General features: G+C 49.2%; 1 protein-coding gene across 8 annotated transcripts in view; it reads left to right on the top strand.

The window, feature by feature from the left end:
- pak5 (p21 protein (Cdc42/Rac)-activated kinase 5) overlaps positions 1 to 25,803 on the top strand; it is a 458,196-nt gene that overhangs the window by 85,481 nt on the left and 346,912 nt on the right. For 2 of the 8 annotated variants that reach the window (XM_072506265.1, XM_072506242.1), the window contains exon 2: positions 4,517 to 4,720. The exons of 3 other annotated variants lie outside the window; for them this stretch is intronic. In XM_072506265.1, coding sequence (XP_072362366.1) covers positions 4,570 to 4,720 — 151 coding nt within the window. In that variant the 5' untranslated portion in view covers positions 4,517 to 4,569. Of the gene's footprint in view, positions 1 to 4,516; positions 4,721 to 25,803 lie in introns of those variants that run through there. 3 more of the 8 variants (XM_072506307.1, XM_072506285.1, XM_072506258.1) reach the window with 2 other exon arrangements.

The following is a 25,803-nucleotide window of genomic DNA, read 5'->3' as shown; positions in this document are numbered from 1 at the left end:
CAGGTGAATTCCGTCTGGAGGTTCCGTCGCTCCCTAAGTAGCCCCTCCTCGGGGGGCCTCTGCATACCTCCTGTCCACCCTTAAAATCTCCCCCACCAACCTCTCCCTCTCCCTCCCCTCTCTCTTCTCCCTGTGGGCCCTAATGGAGATTAGCTCTCCCCTAACCACCACCTTCAACGCCTCCCAGACTACCCCCACCTGCACCTCCCCGTTGTCGTTGGCCTCCAAATATCTTTCAATACACCCCCGCACCCGCCCGCACACCCCCTCATCCGCCAACAGTCCCACATCAAGGCGCCACAGCGGGTGCTGGTCCCTCTCCTCCCCCCAACTCCAGCTCCACCCAATGCGGGGCGTGGTCCGAGATGGCTATGGCCGAATATTCCGTTCCTTCCACTTTCGGGATTAGCGCCCTACTTAAAACAAAAAAATCTATCCGGGAGTAGGCTCGATGGACGTGGGAAAAGAAGGAAAATTCCCTGGCCAACGGCCTGGCAAACCTCCATGGATCCACTCCCCTATCTGGTCCATAAATTCCCCTGAGCACCTTGGCCACAGCCGGCCTCTTACCCGTCCTGGACCTAGAACGGTCCAGTGCTGGACACCCGCTTCCCCACCAGTATTGCAACCCCTCTGTTCTTCACATCCAGCCCTGAATGAAAGACCTGCCTTACCCATCCCTTTCTCAGCCTAACCTGATCTGCCACCTTCAGATGCGTCTCCTGGAGCATAACCACGTCTGCCTTCAGTCCCTTTAAGTGCGCGAACACCTGGGCCCTCTTGACCGGCCCGTTCAGGCCCCTCACATTCCAAGTTATCAGCCTGATCGGGGGGCTACTTGCCCCCCCCCCCCCATGCCGGCTAACCAGCTCCTTTTCTAGGCCAGCCACGTGCCCGCGCCTCCCGCACCCTCCAGTCCCCCAGGTGGCGGACCCCCGCCCCGACTACCTCTCCTACTTCCAGCTCCCCTTTGGCCAATGCAGCAGCAACCCAGTTTCCCCCTCCCTCTCCTCTCTCCCCCCCCCCCCCCCTGCTAGATCCTCATCTAGCCATTTTGCTCCCCCCATGACACTCCTGTAAGTAACCTGACTCCTGCTGACCCCAGCCTCTCCCGCCATTCCATCAACTCCCCAGTGTGAGAATCCCCCCACCCGTTGGCAGTCAGTGTGCGCTCCTCTCCAGCACCACCCTTCCCCCGGCCCCGCCCCGTCCTTCCCTAACGCGGTAAAACGCCTGCACTTTCCTGAGCCGGCCCCGCCCCCTCTGGCGCAGCTCCTTTTTGTGGCCTTACCCCAACTCCACATCCCCAGGCCTCCACCCCCCCCCTCTTCCTCCGTGGGACCCTGCCCCTCCAACACCGACGCCCACACCCCCCACATCAAATCCATTCACCCATCCCCACCCAGCGCTCAAACAAAAAGAACATTCCCCAAATGCAGTAAACACAGCAAACATCCCCCCACGACAAACCCTCAATTAGAGTCCAACTTTTCAGTCTGTATAAAGTTCCATGCCTCATCAAGCGTTTCAAAATAGTGGTGCCGATCTTGGAACGTGACCCACAATCGCGCTGGCTGCAGCATCCCGAACTTCACCCCCTTCCGTTGGAGCACCGCCTTAGCCCGGTTGAAACCAGCCCTCTTCTTAGCCACCTTCGCTCTCCAGTCCTGGTAAATTCGGATCTCCATGTTCTCCCACCTGCTGCTCCGTTCTTTTTTGGCCCATCTCAGGACACACTCTCTGTCCATAAAGCGGTGGAACCTCACCACTACAGCCCTTGGCGGCTTGTTGGCTTTGGGCCTCCTTGCCTGGACCTGATGAGCCCCATCCAGCTCCAGCGGCCTCGGGAAAGCTCCCGCTCCCATCAGCGAATTGAGCACCGTGCTCATATATGCCCCAGCATCGAGCCCCTCCACTCCTTCAGGGAGACCCAGAATCCGAGGATTCTTCCTCCTCGACCTATTCTCCAGGTCCTCCACTTTTTCCGCCCACCTCTTGTGCAGCGCCTCGTGCGCCTCCACCTTCACTGCCAGGCCCAAGATCTTGTCCTCGTTCTCCGAGGGTTTTTGCCGCACCTCCCAGATCGCCACGCCCCTTGGGCCTTCTGGGTCTCCACAAGCTTCTCAATCGCCGCCTTCATTGCCGCCAGCATTTCTGTCCTCGGCTCCTCAAAGCAGCGTTTAAGAAACTCCTGCTGCTTCTGCGACCACTGCGCCCACGCTGCTTGGTCTCCACACGCCGCCATCTTGCTTTTCCTCCTTCGCACTTTTCGCTGCACCAGGATCACTTTTTTAACAGCTCCACTCCTGGTCCAATCCATATAATGTCGGGGGGACCTTGCTGTCGCCTTCCCAAACTGGAAGCCGTCGAACAATTGCCATTGGGGCCCGTCTGAAGAGCCCAAACGTCCGTTCCCGGCGGGAGCTGCCGAACGTGCGACCTACCTAGGCATAGTTGCAACCGGAAATCCAGAAAATGGATTATAATACAATACTCCTTTAATCTCCCCCCCCCCCCTTTGGTTAACAATTACCAACACGGGTGGCACACTACTTTTGAAGCTACAAGGGTCTCATTGGCACACTGTCATTTTCTAAAATACATTGGCTGTGGTCAAACGGACTCCATTCTGAACCCAAGTTAGTGTACATGGATTTCTCCTCAGAACCCCCCGGATGATTGTCACATGAGAGTTTCCAACCTCCACTCCCAAAGCACCCATTTTAAAATCTTCTCTTGCAATAAAGCTTTCCATTAGCAGGTTGCATTCTAAAGTCCACGCCATATTTTCCAAAAGACTCTTGAACAGAACATCCGCCCCACTTCTAGTGGTTTTACACCACCCCCTTCTAGGATTTCTTTATTTTGACTGCTTTTGCACACACAAATTCTGATATCCAGCACCGATGCTCCACAATTATTCCAACTAACATCTCTCAAACTGTAGGAAAATATTACAAACCTTGGAAACACTTAAGATATATTTTTGACTTCTTACTAGCCAACTTTGTTACAGTTCTGTGACTTGAAATGAATGTTCTGCTCCCAGTTCCTCTTTTGTTCCTTTAATGTCTGGCTCTCTGGAAGCTCCTCTTCATTTCTCTAGTTTCCTTAAAGAGCTGTCCTTTAGATTTCTGGTGCTAGCTTAATTCAATTGTATGGCTTATTCAATTGTATGGCTTTTCTTCTAGAAAGGTTGAGAGAGATAATCCTCCTCTTGTTGCCTGTCCCCAACTTCCAGCTAAAACCAAAGAAGGACAGCTTTTCCCTTACAAGGGCTTCTAGTTGTCAAGCAACTATATTCACTCTTCTCGCAGTAGTTCTCTTTATCACGATAGGAATCTAAGCAACCCCACACATGCCACATCATTGTCAGTATGAACTAACATATGCCCCTTCCAGGCACAGAAACATTATTTCGATCATATAATCCCTACAATGCAGAAGGAGGACGTTCGGCCCGTCAGGTATGCATCAACTCTCTGAAAGAGCACTCTATCTAAACTCATACCCTGCCGTATCCCCTAACCCCACCTAACCTGGACATCTTTGGACACTGAGGGGCAATTTAGTTAGGTCCAGTCCACCTAACCTGCACACCTAACCACGCAGACACAGGGAGAAAGTGCAAACTCCACACAGACAGTCACCTAAGGTTGGAATTGAGCCTGGGTCTCTGGTGCTGTGAGGCAGCAGTGCTAACCACTGTGCCACTCATGGGTTTTGTTTTCACCAGCCTCATGGGCAGCGAGTTCTAGGTTATTATCACTCACTACCTAAAAAAGTTCTTCCTCACATTTTCCCCACATCTCTTGTCCAAAAGCCTAAATCTATGAGCTCTGGTCCTTGTACCATAAGCCAATCTAAAACATTTCCTTGTCCACATGCAGATCCCAACTCTGTGTTAGTTTCTAAGGTCCCCATAGTGCCAGTATCTGAGTTGATCCCCATGGACTTAAGGTACTGCTTATTCTTTAGAGGTCTGCTCTTCCTCTTGTCCTTGCACCCAAGCTGTGGTGGCTGATTAGGTGGTAATTCTTGACTTTCTGAAAGCACTAAAGCATAAAAGCGCGATTGAAGGAAAGCCGGCAGTCCATGCTCTCTACATCTGTAGTTTCTATTTCATCCTCTGCATCTGTTCAAGGACATCTGCAAGGTCATTCTTTGATTGCAAGCTTCATTATTGGCTTTAGTGGCAGAAACCACCTTTCAGCCACCAGAGGTGCGTTATATGAAGACACCTTCTCTGAAATATTTGCTGTTTGTCCATCATTTTCCATTGATGAAAGATTGCCAAGAATTGTTTTTTGCTCTCTGATCGCTATCTAGTGACTCAGTTTGTTAATGCATGTATGCAAATAGGGTGAAACCAGGGTGAAATTCTCCCATCTGGACTAAGTCCCATGGTGTGGATGGGGATGGGTAGCGTTTCCCATTGTGGAGGTCAATAGGAAACCATGCCATATGTTCCACCCCAACCTCAGTAATTATGCGCATGTCCCACTGTCATATCTAGGTACCATATTGAAAAGGCACTCAACATCATTGACCTACTGTTGAAGAAAGAAGATGCATCTCCAGGAACATGCTACGGCTGGAAGATGGACTTCCTCAAAGACATTGAAGCTGGAAGATGCTGCCCCTGCCCACTGCTGTGTTGTTTCAGTGTCGCTGGCGGCTTCCATCCCAAACTCCAGTGATAACCTCAGGTATTCTTCAGGTAAAAACTAAACCCAACTAAAACTATTTCTAATGTTTAACAGTGTAAATATAAATCCCTTAAAACTGTCTTTGTTTTCCTAACACCTCCACCTTTGAAACAAATAAATCTTCATGATGAAGATTTCTTTATACTGGTGTTACATCCACTTTACACCAACTTAACATGATCAATATCTTATCACATAACTTATGACATCATACAAGTAATTTTCTTAGTTCGCAATTACACATCATATACAATTCAATGATTGAATCAAAACAAAGGCAGTACCTTTAACAGTATAATTAGACTCTATACATGATAACATTAACATAACTCAAGTCTTGTGCTCATTTTTCTTCTGATTTCCAGTTTCTAACTCATAAAATAATATTTCATTTAAGTCTAGAGTGCAATTGCCCTTTTTCTCACAGTAGCCACAGTTCTATTCTCAAACCCACTCTCCAAATAATGTGGTAAATTTGCATTTTGATTTTACAGTCAAATTTTCATGTTTGTGCCTTAACACCTCATCTCTACTCAAGATCTCGTTGCTGTTTCAGGAATGTTGTTAAGATGCTTCTTGTGTTCAATCGGAATAGTATCATAATCTTGCTTTGTTTGTTCTTTAATTTCTTTGTGATCTTGTTGTTTCTCTCAGTCCCATTTCAAAAACAAGTTCTTTTCAATTCTGTTTGAGCCAAGCCTTTCCCTGAAGTTTTATGGTTCATTTTAATCCGTCAACTTTTTTTTGCACAGGTTCTGAATTATCTCAGCCTGGTTTTCAGTAGAGTTTGAATGGTCTTTGACAAACCGTTCACTTACCTTTCCCCCACCTACTACATCTTGTGTAGTATCACCGACAAGCATTTTTAAATCAGAGGCTCTGGTCATTGACTCAGAGAGATCAATTTGCAATTTCCGTATTTCTAGTTGACAATTCGTACTTCCCAATTTTGCAAGTACTTCAGTTCATGGGCGGCACGGCAGTACACTGTTGCTTCACAGTGCCAGGGACCCGGGTTCGATTCCTGGCTTGGGTCACTCTCCATGCGGACTCTCCGGTTTCCTCCCACAATTCCCGAAAGACGTGCTTGTTAGGTGAATTGGCCATTCTGAATTCTCCCTCAGTGTACCCGAACAAGTGCCGGAGTGTGGCGGCTAGGGGCTTTTCACAGTAACTTCATTGCAGTATTAATGTAAGCCTACTTGTGACACTAATAAAGATTATCATTATTATTGTTTTCTTATTATCCATTACTGACTTCGATACATCAGTGATATTATGGATCAGTGCTTTGTTCGACTTGATCACTATTTAACAATGAGTTTTTATTTATAGGAACAACTTTCGAATTGCGACATTTCATACCATCCATCTTCTACTTAATTTCCGCCATTTTGCTTTGAAGTTCAAAAATCTCATTTTTTCATGCCAAAGTTCTTGCCAAAGTTCTCATAGTACGTTAGTTTTGCTTTTAAATTTTGTATCCAACCCATTCTGATTTACCAGAGCCTCCTTTTCTTGTTCAATGCATTTTCCACCATACTTCATAAATACGTTTGATGCTTGAAGTTCATCAAGGTTTAACTGAAGATCAACCTTTGCTAAGTTTGTTTTTTCAAGTTTATCCTTTAGTCAGTTTAAACCCCAAGTCAAATTTGTGATTGATTCTAGTTGCTCTTATTGGTTCTCTTTTTTTCATTTGCAAACTCCTCTTCCATACGTGAAAGTTGATTTTCTGTGTTAATCAGGTCTTCCTTCAACTGCTTGTTTTCTGTCTCATTTTTCTCACAGTAGTTGTCAAAAGTTTATTAAGACCACCCTGATCAACTGCCTGTTGCAATACAGTTGTCATCACAGTATTGTCCCCACATGCCAAATCGTTATCTCGGATGAAATCTATTCCTCAAACAGATAATTTAGGAATAATTCCCACTGTAACAATTCCATTTACAAAATTACTTTTGAAATTGAATTTACACAAAGAAACAGGTTCATCCCTTCCATTAATACCTCTTACTAATACTTTGTGCTTCATATATCATCAGCTACCATAAATGATTAACCTGCCCATTTATCTCTTAAAATTTTAATTTGTTTACTTATTTAGAAGATGAATAAGGGAAAACTTCTCCATTTGAAACTGCCTTAATTTGCCACTGCTGAAATAATTCTCTGAACTATCTTGAGACATATTCCCCTTTCTCATTGATTCTAAAAGAGCATATTTCACCTGTACCACTGATACAGTTTTAACAGCCATTTCCTTTTCAAATGCTTTCTTTCCTACTATTGCAACTACCCTTCCATTTAAATTCCAACAATCTGCCCTAATATGTCCCACTTAGCCACAATGAAAACACTTAGGCTTCCAAATGTCACTTCCACCCTCAGCACCTTCCTTTTTTGATCTGAGGTGAAATTTCCTGACCATTTCCATCTGTTCCATCTCTTCCCTTTTAAAAAATATTTTTTTGATTAAAGTTTTGCAAAGTTTTTCATCATAAATAGTAATAATCCTAACACCGCAAAATAGAGTGAACATTAACATAGTGCAAAAAGAGAATATACAATAGCAATTGACTAGACGTGACCCCACGTGCCTCAGTCTTCCCACACCCTCCCAACGGAGCACTTACCCCCACTCCCCTACGGGTCGCTGCTGCTGCTGACGTTTCAATTTTCCCTGAGAAGCCATCAGACGGTATTATGCCCCCGCTCAACAGCACTTGGCAAAATTATTTACACCTTCCATCTCTTCCTTGACTATTTGTTTTCTTTTATCCTTCCCGCCTTCTATCCTTCTCATGTTTCAAAAGATTACAGAAGAAAGGTTTGGTTCTATGGACCAATTTGTAATAATCAGCTAGCTCTCCTGCCTGTCTAGCAGTTTTAGCTTTTTGTTCCTCAACATGCACTCTAATAACCAAAGGAAGTGAATCTGTAAATGATTCTAAAAGAATCATGTCCCTAAGGGCTTTGTATGTTGTCTCTATCTTTAACGCCCCTATCCAATGGTCATAATTATTTTGCTTCACTCTCTATGAGTTTGCCCCTGCTGTTTTGTTCCATTTCGAAGTTTTTGCTTATATGCCTCAGGAACTGATTCATAGAATTTACAGTGCAGAAGGAGGCCTTTCGGCCCATTACGTCTGCACCGGCTCTTGGAAAGAGCACCCTACCCAAACCCACACTTCCACCCTATCCCTCATGCGGACGGGGAACAGCTTTCTTTACTACATCATAATCTACAGATTCCTCTTCCGACAATGATGCAAATACCGCACTAGCTCTACCTACCAATTTACTTTGTAAACGTAATGTCCAAATTTCTTTTGCCCATTTCAACTGCTTGGCTATCTTTTCAAAAGAAATAAAGAATGCTTTTCCTCAAAATTTGGAAGAGCTTTTAAAAATGTAAACATTTACTCAATGGATTCATGTCTAGAACTACCTCCTTACTCAACCTACTGGTTTAACTGCCCACATTTTAAATGCCATTGTTACTTTCTTCATTTACAATTTCCTTTCAAAAGCTCTTTGTCTCTTTCCTGCTTTTCTAATTCCTTAATTTCTATTTCTTTTTGTGATTGAATTTTCGCCAATTCAGTTGCCTCACCTTTTCAGAAAACTTGCTCCATTTGACATCTCTTCTACATTTAAATGCTTCTCTATGCTTTCAATAATTTCAGCTTTCCTTCCCCCTGCAGGTAACCCCAATTCCAATTCACTTAGCTGACGTTTGGTTACTTTCTGTAAACCAGCCAGTTACATCTTCCATCTTTAGGAAAGTCTTAGCAATTTCCAATATTTGAATTCCAACCAGTACACTACACCTCATAGTAATTCCAATTCCTTTCTCCAGTACCCCACTTACTAAGGATTCACTGATCCCTGTTTGACAATAAATCCCAGAACAAGTTTAAATATTCAGCATCCCGTGATTTGCTTTCCATGTTTCAAAATTTCCAAACTAATTATTACTAATCGACATCCAGTAACCCTTTCTCCATGTTTTTAAATCACAGAGGAGCCCCCAATTTGTTACAATCCCAGTTGATGGTATAACTAAACAGGAAGATCCAGAATGGTACCCTGGCTCAAAAGACTGGAACTTTTACTTTTTTATATAAAATGTGGAGGATCAGAGTTACAGGACCGCGAATAGGTTTTAACGTGATATGAAAAAATGGCTGAAGGTACTGGATACTGCAAAGCCTATAGGCCTCTAGAAGCTTGACAGCATCCAGGGCAATCCCACTTGATTGGTATCCCTCCGACAAACATTCACTCCCTCCACCACCAACACACAGTAGCAGCAGTGTGCATCATCTCCAAGATTCACTGCAGGAACTCACTAAGGTTCTCTAGGCATCACCTTCCAAACCCACAACCACTACCATCTAGACGGACATGGGAGCACCACTACCTAGAGGTTCCCCTTAAGTCACTCACCATCCTGACTTGGAAATAAATCGCCACTCCTTCACTGCCGCTGGGTCAAAATCCAGGAACTCCCTTCCTACAGCACAGTAGGTGTACCTATATGCATGGAATGCAGCGGTTCAAGAGGCAGCTCACCAGTGCCTTCTCAAGGCCAATTGGGGATGGGCATCAAATGCTAGCCTAGCCAGCGAAGCCCACATCCTGTCAAAATTAATTTTTTAATAAACAAGAAAAAACAGTTATTAAACATGAAAAAATGGATTATCAAATATTCCTTTAGTCCCCCCTTAGGTTCACAAGTACACAAAGGTTTTAAGATTAACATAGATTAAATAGTACATTAGAAGCTACAATAATCTCATTTGCACACAGTCTTTTAAATACGCAGGTTGGTTATGGTCAAGCACACATTCCACTTTGAAACCAAGATAATGTCTGTGGAATTCTCCTCACAATGACCCCAGATGATTTTAATAGGGAGTTTCTAAGCTTCAGTCCCCCCAAAAAACATTTTAAAACCTTCTTTCACAATAAGGCTTTTCATTTGCAGTTTGCATTCCAAAATCCATTCCACATTTTCCAAAGGATTCTTTTGAACAGCGCTTCTGCTCCACTTCTACTAATGAATCCATTCCAGGCTTTGAACTATCTCTTTTAGGATTTCTTTGTCTTGACTGCTTTTACACACACACATTCTGATATCCAGTCACCGATTGTTCCACAATTATTTCAATTGGGGTTACGGTGAGGTTACTGGGTTTCGGGGATAGAGTGGAAGTGTGGGCTTAAGTAGGGTGCTCTTTCCAAGGGCCTGTGCAGACTTGATGGGCTGAATGGCCTCCTTCTGCAATTTAAATTCTATGATTCTATGAATTAACGTCTCACAAACCTTAGAGCCACTTCAGATATATTTCTGGTTTCTCATTAGCCAATTCCTTTACAGTTCTGTGACTTGAAATGAACAGTATCCTGTTCCGCTCCCAGTTCCTCACTTCAGGCTCCATGGAAACGCTCAGCATTTCGCTAGTTTCCTTAAGTAGCTGTGCTTCAGATTTCTGACTTGACCATTATTCAATTGTATGGTTTTTCTTCTAGCAAAGCTGAGATAGATAGTCCCCCTCTTGCTACCTTTCCCCAACTGCTGTAGTCTCCAGTTAAAGTTAGAGAAGAAAGGAATGTGTTTCCCCTTACAAGGGCCTCTAGTTGTCATGCAACTCTATAACTCTATTCTTTACACCAAAGCAAGTCCACCAAAGTTGGAAATTAACGAACACAAACATCTGGGACCAGCATGAATCCTTAACTATAGGTCTCTCCGGCATAGAAACATTCAATTAAACCCATCTAAAACTATACCTTATCTCTAATGTTTACCATACAATGATAAATCCCTTAACACTACCTTTGTTTTCCTAACAACTACCTTGTTACCATGAAGCTTAACATAAACTCGTCTTTTAATTTTGTATCTTACTTTTCCAGTCAACACTGAATTCAGTAACATCTGATCACAACTTGTTCCAGTTCTGATCAAAAGTCATCAATCTGAAATGTTGGGGATGATTCTCCACCTGAGCTGTGCCCGGCACAAATCCTGCCATATCGTGAGAATTGCGGGAAAACCTTAAACCCTAAAACAGGATTTGCGCTAGGTGCAAAAGTGTATCCAATTCTCCCAGTCCCCTTCAGCTGATGATCAGAAAGTACGAGAAATTGCCCACAGGTCATTTGCATTTCCTTTAGTCTCATTAGTGAGATTAAGGTCAAATTCAGCTGCCGAACAGTATTCCTCCCGCTCCAAAGAAGGAAGTCACCTGGGTGCAAATGACTACTGGTTGTTAAAATCGGGCACCAGGTGCAATGGACTCCAAGGGGGAGCAAGGAGTTGAGCATCCTCTCCAGTTACCTCTAATTAGCCCAGGAGCACAGCAGCCGCTGACAAGGATGATGTGGCGAGGGGGCGCTCCTTCGAAGGAGCTATGGGTTGGGCTGGGGCTAGCTGGAGGGCGTCAGGTTGGTTGTCTCCCCGGGATGGGGGTCGCATTGGGCCAGTGAAACCTTTAATCCTGCTTTCTTTTGGACGAAGTTCTCCGCCTCGCAGCGTCAGTCGCTGAGTTCCCAGTGATGCAGAGAATCCAGTGGTAGTGAAGGAAATGGGATCAGCATTTGCGCTCCCTATGCACCAGCTTCCCGTTGACGTCAGGATCGAGGTTCGCGCCCAACTCATCCCTTTTTGCCTTGCACCATCATCAGTGGGAGGATGCAAATTACTCATTCAGGCCTATTTGTGTCCAGTTATTGGGCCCGCCCAATATTCTCCGGGCCTGCATAATTCTTCCGTCCTCTGGGCCGGGAATGATGAGAATCACTACAGGTATTGACATTGGCGGTGGGCCAAGCGGGTAACTCTTTAAGAGAGTTGCCCCCAAAATCCATGTCTGAGCCAGCAGATGTATTGCCCAGGTGAGTGTTCAAGCAGTATTTCTTTTCACTGTCACTGTCTGGACTGCTCTCTAGCTTCTAGTCAGGGGTCTCTCTTCTGGGGCTTCCTGACAGGCGTCAGTCTTGGGGGGGTCTCCTTATTGATAGAGTCTCTGGGGAGGGGTCCCTTTATTTAGTGGTCTCTGCCGGGATCCCTTTGTTCAGGGGGTGGGGGGGTAGGGAGAGAAGGGGCGGCGGTTGTGTCACCCTGCTACTGGGGGTGAGGGGGAATCCAGAAAATCAGGGAGGGAGGAGGAGGAGCTCAAAATTGCGACCCAATAAGGTGATTCCCTAGGGAGGCCCTAGTAATCCTTGCTGTGCATAAATTTACATGGCTAAGGATTGGAAATCGCTTCCTTATTTGCACTCCCAGCCAGAGAATTGTGTTTTCCAATCACCTCGAGTGATTTTGAAATGGTCAGCGAGAAACTGACAGCATTTAACTCTGGTTGAAATGTACAGGAGTTGTCAATTAAAGCTTGATGTTTATAAACATTGTGGTTAGGCCACTTCAGATTTACTCAAACCATGAAGGAAGATGAATGGAACAATGCTGAGAGTTGGTGTGTGTGTAAGCTGTCAATCACAGCTTACTGAAATCAATATCAAAGATAAATGAATGAATGGTTTGCAGATCAAAGATCTGAGGGGGTTTAAACCCAGCTGATAGGCTTTCTCTTTCCAGGAATTGACAGGTGCCATTTCCTGCATTTGAGCTAGTATGTGTATTGTCCAGGTGAGTGTTAAAGCAGTGATTTGTTTTCACTGCCTCTGTCTGGACTGCTCCCGAACTTCCAGACAGCGGTCTCTCTCCTGGGGCTTCCAGACAGCGGTCTCTCTCCTGGGGCTTCCAGACAGGGGTCTCTTTTCTGGTGGGCTTCCTGACAGGGGTCTCTTTTCTGGTGGGCTTCCTGACAGGGGTCTCTTTTCTGGTGGGCTTCCTGACAGGGGTCTCTTTTCTGGGGTATCTGTGGTGTATCTTTACTTAGGGGGTCTCTGGCGGGAGTGTGGTGAGGGATGTGGGGTGTTGACTGGTGGGGCGGGGGTGGGCAAATCTTGCATTATGGGGGGGGAAGGGTGGCCCTCAGGTTGACTTCGGGGGAACTCCCTTAAAGAGTTACCCCTTGGCCCACCGTGTCAGGACCACATTTGTCAGGCCCAGTAGTAATTCTTGCACACTTGATTCCCAGCCCAGAGGACCGGGGAATCATTCAGATCTGGAGAATATGGTGCCCGGCACGTTGATGATTGTGCAAGGCAAATAGAGATAGAGTTGGGTGCGGACCTCAATGCTGTCTCCAGCGGGGTCCGGAGTATTGGAAGCAGATCGGCGCCCGGCACCAATCCCATTTTCATCACAACGCTGGATTCTCCGCCTCATCGGGAACTTTCCTACCAGCAGCACAAGGGGAGAATGTTACCCAATATGCTGGAAATGCACAGCTGATCTGGCAGCATCTATAGAGAGAGAAACCAAGTTAAGCTTGCTGACACTTCAGAACTTCGAGATTGGGCAGTCTTTAAGCAAGGCAGGGAAAGTGAAGTGAAGAGGAGAGGAAAGAACAAACGTTGTTTCTAGCCTGGATGGGAGTGGAAGGCAGGAGAGGTTAAAAAAGTGATGATAGTGCAACGGAAAAAGATATGGAGTTAAGACAGGTTAAAAAAAGGGTCTGGAGGAGGTGTAAAAGGGGAAAGCAGAATGACCACCAACAGCTGCTGTTCAAAAACACAAAAAATGGGAACAGAAGTTATGGTCTGAAATTGTTGAGCTTGATGTTTAGCCAAGCAGGCTGGAAGGCCTAATTGGAAAATGGGGTGCTTTTCCTTGAGTTTATATTTGAGCCTCATTGGAACAGTGCAAGAGCCAAGGATGGAGAGGTCAGAGTGGGAGCAAGGTGGATAATTAAAGTGACAGGCAACTGGAAGCATGGGGTCACACTTGTGGACGAAATTGAAATAAATCGCAAGAGTTTTGGAGGCCTGGGATATTGTGACGGGAGGAGGCAAAAGGTCATCCACCTGAAGCATTAACTGAGGGCTCAATTCAACTAAATGGGAACAAAGTCCCATAGAGGGGGCATTTAGTCGCGTGTTTCCCGGCGCTCTCAGTGCCGAGAAACACATGGATATACAACGCGACTTGCGCTGCATAAGGGGCTTCAGCAGGGAATGCATGGCCAAGGCCGCACATAGCCCCATTTTGTACACGGAGGAACTCCGCTGGCTGGAACTCCCAATTGTAGCGAGAGATCGGGATGCCATTTTTAAAAAAAATAATTTTTATTAAGGTTTTCATAAAATATCAATAACAAAATGAAAAAGGAAACCCAACGGGGTTAAGTACAAAACATAGTCCAAAAAAGCAACCCTCCATACCCCCTTCCCCCCTGTACATAAATAATAAATTAACATTAACATCCTGACTTAGCACAACAAATATATACACCCCTTCAGACCCCCCAGTGTAAATAACAAAAACAAAAATAAAGTAAACCCCCCCCCCCCCCACCCACCCACCAAGTTGCTGCTGCCATTGACCAATGTCTACCTTCCTGCCAGGAAGTCTAGGAACAGCTGCCACCGCCTAAAGAACCCTTGTACTGACCCTCAAGGCGAATTTCACCCTCTCCAACTTAATAAACCCCGCCATATCGTTGATCCAGGATACCACGTTTGGTGACCTCACATCGTTCCACTGAATAAGAATACTTCGCCGGGCTACCAGGGACGCAAAGGCCAGAATACCGGCCTCTTTCGCCTCCTGCACTCCCGGCTCCCCTGCAACCCCAAATATTGCAAGCCCCCAGCCCAGTTTGACCCTGGATCCTACCACCCTCGACACCGTCCTCGCTACGCCCTTCCAAAATTCCTCCAGCGCTGGGCATGCCCAGAACATATGGGTGTGGTTTGCTGGGCTCCCTGAGCACCTAAGCCACCTGTCCTTGCCCCCAAAGAACCGGCTCATCCTTGTCCTGGTCATGTGTGCCCTGTGCAGCACCTTAAACTGTATGAAGCTGAGCCTCGCGCACGATGAGGAAGAGTTCACCCTCCCAAGGGCATCTGCCCACGTGCCTTCCTCGATCACCTCTCCCAACTCCTCCTCCCACTTACCTTTCACCTCCACAACCGAGGCCTCCTCCTCCTCCCGCATCACCTGGTAAGTTTCCGAGATCTTACCCACTCCCACCCACTCCCCCGAGAGCACCTTGTACTGTGCGTGGCAGCAGCCGCAGAAATTCCACCACCTGCCGCCTGGCAAACGCCCTTACCTGTCAGTACCTGAAGGTGTTCCCCGGGGGGAGCCCATACATCTCCTCCAGCTCACCCAGGCTCGCGAACTTCCCGTCCACAAACAGGTCCCCCAGCCTTAGTATCCCTGCCCCGTGCCACCCGAAAACCCTCCATCTGTTCTCCCTGGGACGAACCGGTGGTTCCCCCGTATTGGGGTCCACATCGAGGCCCCAACTTCACCCCACTGTGCCGCCTCCACTGCCCCCAGATTTTGAGGGCAGCCGCCACCACTGGGCTCGTGGTATATCTCCTTGGAGGGAACGGCAGCGGTGCCGTTGCCAGCGCCCCCAGACCCGTACCCACACAAGACGTCGTCTCCAGCCTCTTCCATGCAGCCCTCTCCCCCTCCATCACCCACTTGCGCACCATCGTCGCATTGGCGGCCCAGTAGTACCCACAGAGGTTGGGCAGCGCCAGCCCCCCCCCCATATCTCTACTCCGCTCCAGGAACACCCTTCTCACCCTCGGAGTCCCTCGCGCCTACACAAACCCCATTATACTCCTGTTAACCCGCCTAAAAAAGGCCTTCGGGATAAACACGGGGAGGCACTGGAACAGGAACAAAAACCTTGGGAGCACCGTCATTTTGACTGACTGCACCCTTCCCGCCAAGGACAGCGGCAACGCGTCCCACCTCCTGAACTCCTCCTCCATTTGCTCCACCAGCCTTGTGAAATTAAGCCTATGCATGGCCCCCCAGCTGCTGGCCACCTGGACCCCCAAATACCGGAAGCTCCTCTCCGCCCTTTTTAGTGGGAGCTCGCCAATCTCCCTCTCCTGGTCCCCTGGGTGAACCACGAAACAGCTCACTCTTCCCCATGTTGAGCTTGTACCCCGAGAAATCCCCGAATTCCCTGAGGATCCTCATTACCTCCGGCATTCTGCCCACCGGGTCCGCCACATATAGCAGCAAGTATTCCGCATAGAGCGACACCCTATGCTCCTCCCCACCTGCACCAACCCCCTCCAGTTCCTCGACTCCCTCAGTGCCATAGCCAGGGGTTCAGTCGCCAGTGCGAAGAGCAGGGGGAACAGGGGACACCCCTGCCTCGTCCCTTGGTGCAACCGAAAGTACTCAGACCTCATCCTGTTCGTGGCCACGCTTGCCATCGGGACCTCATACAACAGCCTAACCCACCTGACAAACCCCTCCCCAAACCCAAACCTTTTCAGCACCTCCCACAGGTACCCCCACTCTACCCTATCGAAGGCTTTCTCAGCGTCCATTGCCACCACTATCTCTGCCTCCCCCTCCCTCGCCGGCATCATGATAACGTTCAGAAGCCTCTGCACATTCACGTTCAACTGCCTCCCCTTCACGAACCCCGTCTGGTCTTCGTGGATGACCTGCGGCACACAATCCTCAATCCTCGTGGCTAAGACCTTCGCCAGCACCTTGGCATCTCCATTTAGCAACGAAATCGGCCTGTAAGACCCACACTGCAGGGGATCCTTGTCCCGCTTCAGGATCAAGGAGATCAGTGCCCAGGACATCGTTGGGGGCAAAGCCCCCCCCCCCCTCCCTTCCCTCATTGAAGGTCCTAACTAGCAACGGGCCCAACAGGTCCATATATTTTTTATAGAATTCGACCGGGAAACCGTCCGGCCCCGGTGCCTTCCCCGCCTGCATGCTCCCTATCCCTTTGGTCAGCTCCTCCAGCCCAATTGGAGCCCCCAATCCCGTCACCAGTCCCTCCTCCACCTTCGGAAACCTCAATTGGTCCAGAAAACGGCCCATCCCTCCCTCTTCCAGTGGGGGCTCAGACCGATACAATTCCTCATAAACGTCCCTGAAGACCCCATTGATGCCAACCCCACTCCGCACCACACTCCCTCCCCTGTCCTTAACTCCACTGATCTCCCTAGCTGCGTTCCGCTTCCAAAGCTGATGCGCCAGCATCCGGCTTGCCTTTTCCCCATACTCGTATATCACCCCCTGGGCCTTCCTCCACTGCACCTCCGCCTTCCTCATGGTCACCAGGTCGAATTCGGCCTGAAGGCTGCGCCTCTTCCTCAACAGTCCTTCCTCGGGCACCTCCGCATACCTCCTGTCTACCCTCACCATCTCCCCCACCAGCCTCACCCTCTCCCTCTGCTCCCTCCTCTCCTTGTGGGCCCTAATGGAGATCAGCTCTCCCCTAACCACCGCCTTCAGTGCCTCCCATACCATCCCCACTCTGACCTCCCCGTTATCGTTGGCCTCCAGGTACCTCTCTATGCTTCCTCGGACCTGCTCACTCACCACCTCGTCCGCCAACAGCCCCATCTCCAAGCGCCACAATGGTCCCTCTCCTCCCCCAGCTCTAAGTCCACCCAATGCGGGGCGTGATCCGAAATGGCTATCGCCGAGTACTCGGTATCCTCTACTCTCGCTATCAGCGCCCTGCTCAAAATAAAAAAGTCGATCCGGGAATAAGCCTTATGGACATGTGAGAAGAATGAAAATTCCCTCGCCCCCGGCCTTGCAAATCTCCAAGGGTCCACCCTTCCCATCTGGTCCATAAACCCCCTCAGCACTTTAGCCACTGCCGGCTTCCTACCCATCCTAGACCTGGAGCGATCCAGTGCCGGATCCAACACCGTGTTAAAGTCTCCCCCCATTATCAGGCCCCCCACTCTGGGATCCAACCCAACATGCGGCGCATAAAACCCGCATCGTCCCAGTTCGGGGCATACACATTGACCAGTACCACCCTCTCTCCCTGCAGCTTACCACTTACCATTACGTACCTACCGCCATTGTCTGCCACAATGCCCGGCGCCTCAAATGACACCTTCTTGCCCACCAAGATCGCCACCCCTCGATTTTTGGCATCCAGCCCCGAATGAAACACCTGACCTACCCACCCTTTCCTCAATCTTACCTGGTCTGCCCCCTTTAGGTGTGTCTCCTGGAGCATAACCACATCCGCCTTCAGCCCCTTCAGGTGCGCGAACACGCGGGCCCGCTTGACCGGCCCGTTCAGTCCCCTTACATTCCAGGTTATCAGCCGGATCAGGGGGCTACCCGCCCCCTCCCCCGCCGACTAGCTATAACCCCTCCTCGGCTAGCCACGCGCCCGCACCCCACGTCCGACCCGTTCCCCACGGCGGCAGACCCCCGTCTCGACTCCCCCCACTCGCTCCAGCTCCCCCTTGACCATAGCAGCAGCAACTCGATTTCTCTCTCTCCTCTCTCCTACCCCCCTCCCCCCAACCCCCCCGGCTAGGACCCATCCTAGCTGCTTTACTCCCCCCATTGCACTTCCGCAAGTCAGCTGACTCCTGCTAACCCCGGCCACTCCCGCCTCTCCTTCGACTCCTCCCATTGTGTGACACAACCTCCTCTTCCATTCCCCATCCGAAGGCTCTCCCCCTCCCATCCCAAGCGCAGGAAACAACCCTCTCTTCCTGGCCCCGCCCCCGCCCCCTCCAGTCGTCAGCACGGGAAAAAGCCCGCGCTTTCCACCTACCCCGCCACCTCTGACGCAGCTCCTTTTACAGGCCCAGTCCCCTCACCCCCGACTCGGGCCTCCCCCTCCCCTGTGGGGCCCCATCTCACTGCCGGCCATCCACCCCTGTTCCATTTGCCTACCCCCCTCCAAGAGCCCCCCAACCAACCCAACCAAAACAGTGCCCAACCCACCCTAACCACCCTCACCGAACCAGAAAGAAAAAAAAAAACAAGAGCAAGGCCCCCTCAAAAAGTAACATATCAACCTCAATCCCCAAACGCCCATCCCGACCCTCAATCTGTGTCCAACTTCTTGGCCTGAACAGAGGCCCACGCCTCCTCCGGAGACTCAAAATAATGGTGCCGGTCCTTGTAGGTGACCCACAGTCGCGCTGGCTGCAACATGCCAAACTTCACCCCCTTCCTGTGCAGCACTGCCTTTGCTTGATTGTACCCGGCCCTCCTCTTCGGCACCTCCGCACTCCAGTCCTGGTATATTCAAACCTCCGCGTTCTCCCACCTGTTGCTCCTCTCCTTCTTGGCCCACCTGAGCACACACTCCCGATCAGCGAACCGATGAAACCGCACCAGCACCGCCCGCTGGGGCTCGTTAGCCTGGGGCCTCCTCGCCAACACTCTATGGGCCCCTTCCAGCTCCCGGGGCCCCTGGAAGGACCCCGCTCCCATCAGCGAGTTCAACATGGTGACCACATAGGCCCCCATGTCCGGCCCCTCCAGCCCCTCCGGGAGGCCCAGAATCCGCAAATTCTTCCGCCTCCACCGATTCTCCATCTCCTCGAACCGCTCCTGCCATTTCTTGTGGAGCGCTTCGTGCACCTCCACCTTTACCGCCAGGCCTAAGATCTCGTCCTCGTTTCCTGAGATCTTTTGTCGGGCCTCGCGGATCGCCACCCCCCTGGGCCGTCTGTGTCTCCAGCAGCTTATCGATACAAGCCTTCATCGGCTCAAGCAGGTCCGCTTTAATCTCCCTGAAGCAGCGCTGGATAACCTCCTGTTGCTCCTGCGCCCACTGCATCCACGCTGCCTGGTCCCCGCCCGCCGCCATTTTGTTCTTCTTCCCTCGCACCTTCTTCGGGTCCACCACCACTTTTTTTTAGTCGCCCCGCTCCTGGTAAAAGCCATATACTGTCGGGGAACTATTGTACTCTCCTTCCCACCATGGGAAATGTAGAAAAAATGCCGTTGAAGGCCCTTAAAAGAGCCCTAAGGTCTGTGTTTTGCAAGAGTTGCCGAATGTGCGACTTAACTTCGCATAGCCGCAACCGGAAGTCTCGGGGATTCCATTTCAGGGATCACTTCCCCCTGATATCCCTGGCCCAGTCGCACGCGTGCAAAACATTGCCAGCTTGGCACCCTGGCAGTGCCCATGCCAGCTGGCAAAACCACCTGGGCACCTTGGCAGTGCCAGTGTGCCCAGGTGGAACAACCAATGCAAGGGTGCCACCTAACCCAATGGGCCCTCCTATCCCTTGGGAGACCCCCATGAGTGCCGTTCTGCCTGGTCCACGTTTGTGGTGGATCAGTGTTGAACGGCGCTCACCCGAGGCAAAGGGGATGAATCCCAAAGCTTCAGCCACCTCTGTAATTTGCACATTAGAGTAAGACTAACTGTCTCGCTCTAATATGCATATTTGCCAAAATGGGCGGGATTTGCATCACAACTTCTCGCGAGATCACATTGGAGCTCGCGAGACGTTGCAAGCCGGGTAGATCCCGGGGTCGGGGTCACCCCGCTTTTATCGGCCATGCTGTGCCGCAGTGAGCTGACGTTTGGGCATGGCCATTGGTTCGTTCCCTGGGTTTCTGTCTCAACAGATTCTGCAAGAGTTTTCTGACTTTATTTTCGTTTTCCTGTACCTGCAATACATAGTTTTTATATGCAGTTGAGCAGGTTTGGTGACTTCATATGATTTATAAACAGATTCTGCTGAGAAGCACTGAAAGTTTACATTACTGTTGATATGTTCAACGGTTTTCATCTGCCTTCAGCATATATACACATCCAAGCAGAATTTAAAACCTTAATTGTGATGTACAACTTCATCTGTGAGCTCTTTACTTACAGGTGCTGATTTTCCTTTAGTGTGAATTATAACAGGTGAGGAATATGAATCTGACCGATTTAGCATTAATATTGTATTTGATTAGTACAATGAGCTTCACAAGTCTGTAAATGAAAAGTGCACACTGGATTCTGAAAAACACTCTGGGCTGAATTTCCAATCACCTGAGGTAGTGCATTAGAAAAAGGGAAGCCCAGAAATGGGACGGGACTCCCACTTGAGCCCCTCCATGAGAGCATGGAGGACTTGGATTGATGGTGGAAATGGTTACCCCCCTGGCTGCAGCGGCTAACCAATGGGGCTTAATTATGGACACTCTTCCATCATTGACCAGATTTCCGATCCAGCACATGGGGTACCTGTCATCTCAGGAGACTGCCCAGGAATAGTGCAAATAGAGATAAATGAGTACAATCTAATAGCCATTACCAGAAATGGCTGCAGGATGACATAGATTAGGACCTGAATATTGGAGGAAACATGACATTTAGGAAGGTCAGGAAGCTAGGAAGAGGTGACGGGGTGGTGCTGTTAATTAATGATGGTATTAGCACAATAGAGAGGGGTGACGCAAGTCCAGGAAACCATGATGTACAAACGGGTTGGGTAGTTATGGGAAATGATAAAAAGACGAGAAGTCATTTATGGGAGTTGTGTGCAGGCCCCCTGACAGTAGTCATACAGTGCAATGCAGTATAAAGGAAGAAATAATGGGACCTGTCACAAAGGTATGGTAATAATCATGGGGGATTTTATTCTACATATAGACTGGAAAAAGCAGATTGGCAAAGGTAGCCTAGATGAGAAGTTCATAGAATGTTTTGGGGATTGTTTCTTAGAATAGCGCATTCTGGAGCCAACCAGGAAGCAGAATATACTAGACCTGTTATTGTGCAACAAGTTAGGATTAACTGATGGCATCATAATGAAGGTGGCTCTGAATAGCAGCAATCATAATATGATTGTACTTTACATTCAGTTTGAGGGTGAAATATTTGGGTCCAAAATTAATGTTTTAAACTTAAATAAGGGCAATTTGAGAGCATGGAGGCAGAACTAGCCAGAATGAACTGACTAATTAGATGAAGGGATAGGTCAATTTAGATACAGTGGCAGACATTCCGATTCTCTTCTCCTGTTGGCAATGCATCCCCGCCCGTTGGTTTCCTGGCAGGGTGGGGTGGCTTCAATCGGAAATCCCATTGGCAAGCGGCAGAAAGAGAATCCCGCCGCCAGCGAACAGTGTGTTGCCGAGAAACACGCGGCTGGGGGACTAGAGAATCCAGCCCAATATCAGACTTAAAGGAAAAGCATATAATTGCAGAAAAGTGACTGGCAGGTCAGGAGATTGGACAGAGTATAAGAAACATCAAAGAATGGCTAAAAGATTAATAATGAGGGAAAAAGTATGAGAGAAAACTATCCAGAAATATAAAAGATATGAAGAATTTCTCTGGATATTAAAAAAGAAAAGAGTTAATGATGTGAGTGTTGGTTCTCTGGGACATGAGTCTGGAGAATTAACAATGGAAAATAAGGAGACGGAAATGAATTCCATAGGTATTCTGCATCAGTCTTCATTGCAGCAGATACAAGTTACCTTCCAGAAATAGCTGTAAACCAGGAAAAGGGAAGGAGGAACTCAGAAAAATTATGAACACCAGAGAAGTGGTACTGTGTAAATTGTTGGAACAGCAGACTGACAAGTCCATGTGTCCTGATCGACTTCATCCTAAGATCTTAAAACAAGTGGCTATGGAGATAGTTGGTTTTATTTTGCCAAATTCCCTTGATTCGGGGAAGGTTTTATTGGATTGGAAAATAACAAATGCAACTCCTTTATTCAAAAAGGAGGGAGACAGAAAACAGGAAACTACAGGCCAGTTAGCTTAACAACTGTCATAGGCAAATGTTAGGAGCTATTATTAAAGACATAATCGCAGGGCACTTGGAAACATTCAAGATAAAGTTAACATGGTTTTACGAAAGGGAAATCATGTTTAGCTAATTTATTGGAGGTTTTTTTTGTACAAATGTTTTTTATTGGGTTTTTGAACAAAGTATATTTACCTTTACTGAATAGAATACATATATATACATAGAAGAGCAGGGAACACGCACAAAAAATAAAACAAACAACAACAAAAAAAGTTAGAATAAAATAACTGGTAGGGTATTATGTGCTAGCTCAACAATTGGCAGTATTGTCTTTTTAAAAAATATGTTTATTCAAAGTTTTTCCAACAAAAAGTTTCAACCAATTAAACCCCCCCCCCCCCCCGTAACAGAAAAGAAAAAGAGAAAAGAACAAAGCAAAACATAAACATATCAATCAAACATAATACAGAACTTATACAATGGGTTTCTCCCGCACATATTAACCCTCCCGTATGCTTTTTACAAATACCCCTTGCCCTTGGAACAAACCCCTCCCCCACCCGCCCAGATAACCCCCCCCCCCCCCCCCCCCCGAAAGAACCCCCCCCCTCCCTCCCTGGGTTGCTGCTGCTGCTGACCGACCTCCTTCTAGCGCTCCGCGAGATAGTCCAGGAACGGTTGCCACCGCCTGAAGAACCCCTGCACAGACCCTCGTAAGGCAAACTTTATCCTCTCCAGCTTAATGAACCCTGCCATGTCATTTATCCAGGCTTCCACACTGGGGGGCTTTGCGTACTTCCATAATAGCAAGATCCTCCGCCGGGCTACCAGGGACGCAAAGGCCAGAATGCCGGCCTCTTTCACCTCCTGCACTCCCGGCTCGTCCGACACCCCAAATGATGCCAGCCCCCAACTTGGTTTGACCTGGACTTTCACCACCTTGGACATAGTCCTCACGAAACCCCTCCAGAACCCATCCAGTGCCGGGCATGACCAAAACATGTGGACATGATTTGCCGGGCTTCCCGAGCACGTCCCACATCTGTCCTCCACCCCAAAGAACCTATTCAGCCTCGCCCCTGTCATGTGCGCTCTGTGAATAACCTTAAACTGTATCAGGCTGAGCCTGGCACATGAGGAAGAGGAATTAACCCTACTCAGGGCATCCGCCCACAGACCGTCTTCAATCTCCTCCCCAGCTCCTCCTCCAACTTGCGCTTCAGCTCCTCTACCAAAGCCTCCCCCTCTTCTTTCATCTCCTGATATATCGCTGAAACCTTGCCCTCTCCGACCCATACACCCGAAATCACCCTGTCCTGAATCCTCTGTGCCGGGAGCGACGGGAATTCCCTCACCTGCCGCCTCACAAACGCCCTCACTTGCATATACCTGAACGCATTTCCCGGGGGTAACTTGAACCTCTCCCCCAGCGCCCGTAGGCTCGCAAACGTCCCATCAACGAACAGATCCCCCATTCTTCTAATCCCTGCCCGATGCCAGCTCCGAAACCCCCCATCCATCCTCCCGGGGACCACACCGAGGCTCCCATCTCACCCCTATGTTGTCTCCACTGCCCCCAAATCTTTAGCGTTGCCGCCACCACCGGACTCGTGGTCTACTTTGTCGGCGAGAGCGGCAGCGGTGCCGTCACCAGCGCCCTCAGGCTCGTTCCTTTGCAGGACGCCATCTCCAACCTCTTCCATGCCGCCCCCCTCCCTCTATTACCCACTTACGGATCATCGCTACGTTGGCTGCCCAATAATAGCCACCCAGATTCGGCAACGCCAGCCCTCCTCTGTCCCTACTACGCTCCAGAAACCCCCTCCTTACCCTCGGGGTCTTGTTTGCCCACACAAAACCCATGATGTTCCTACCTACCCGCTTAAAAAAGGCCTTGGTAATCATAATAGGAAGACACTGAACACGAAAAGAAACCTCGGGAGGACCATCATTTTAATCGACTGTACCCTGCCCGGTAGCGAGAGTGGCAACATATCCCATCTTTTGAAGTCCTCCTCCATCTGCTCCACCAGCCACGTCAAATTAAGTTTGTGCAGGGCCCCCCAGCTCCTAGCTACCTGGATCCCCAAGTACCGAAAGCTCCTTTCCGCCATCCTAAACAGTAGGTCGTCTATCCCTCTTCCCTGGTCCCCTGGATGCACCACAAAGAGCTCACTGTCCCCTACATTGAGCTTATAGCCCGAGACGTCCCCAAACTTCCTTAGGATCCGAATGACCTCCACCATCCCCTCCACTGGATCTGCCACATACAGCAACAGGTCGTCCGCATACAGCGACACTCGATGCTCCTCTCCCCCTCGGACCACCCCCCTCCAGTTCCTGGACTCCCTTAATGCCATGGCTGAAGGCCCAATTGCTAATGCAAACAACAGGGGGGACAAGGGGCACCCCTGCCTCGTCCCTCGATACAGCCGAAAATACTCCGACCTCCGCCGATTCGTAGCCACACTCGCCACCGGGGCTCTATGTCGGAGCTTAACCCAACTAATAAACCCCTCCCCAAACCCAAACCTCGGCAACACTTCCCAGAGATACTCCCACTCCACCCGGTCAAAGGCCTTCTCCACGTCCATAGCTGCCACTATCTCCGCCTCTCCCTCCACCGATTGATCATAATCACGTTTAGGAGCCTCCGCACATTGGTGTTTAGCTGCCTGCCCTTTACAAATCCCGTCTGGTCCTCATGAATCACCCCTGGGACACAGTCCTCAATTCTCGTAGCCAGCACTTTTGCCAGCAACTTAGCATCCACATTGAGGAGCGAAATCGGCCTATACGACCCACATTGCAGTGGGTCCTTGTCCCGCTTCAGGATCAGATAAATCAGCGCCCCAGACATTGTCGGGGGTAGGATCCCCGCCTCCCTCGCCTCATTGAAAGTCCTCACTAGCAACGGGGCTAACAGGTCCGCATACTTCCTGTAAAACTCAACTGGGAACCCATCTGACCTTCCCCGCCTGCATGCTCCCCAGTCCTTTCACCAGCTCCTCCAACCCAATTGGCGCCCCCAAACCAGCCACCTCCTGCTCCTCCACCCTCGGGAACCTCAGTTGATCTAAAAATCGTCGCATCCCCTCTTCCCCCGCTGGGGGCTGAGATCTATACAGCTCCTCATAAAAATCCTTAAATGCCTCATTTACTTTCACCGCACTCCACACCATAGTTCACCTGCTATCCTTGACTCCACCTATCTCCCTCGCTGCCATCCTCTTACGGAACTGATGTGCCAGCATCCGGCTCGCCTTCTCCCCATACTCTTACGTCGCCCCCTGTGCTTTCCTCCACTGTGCCTCTGCCTTCCCTGTGGTCAACAGGTCGAATTCCGTCTGGAGACTTCGCCGCTCCCTAAGTAGTCCCTCCTCGGGAGCCTCTGCATATCTCCTGTCTACCCTTAGGATCTCCCCCACTAACCTCTCCCTTTCCCTGCCCTCTCTCTTCTCCCTCTCTTCTCCCTGTGAGCCCT

The sequence above is a fragment of the Scyliorhinus torazame genome, chromosome 1, assembly GCF_047496885.1.
Source record: "Scyliorhinus torazame isolate Kashiwa2021f chromosome 1, sScyTor2.1, whole genome shotgun sequence".
NCBI lineage: Eukaryota > Metazoa > Chordata > Chondrichthyes > Carcharhiniformes > Scyliorhinidae > Scyliorhinus > Scyliorhinus torazame.
Note: the sequence above shows the minus strand (reverse complement) of the source record. Positions and strands in the feature narration are given on the sequence as shown.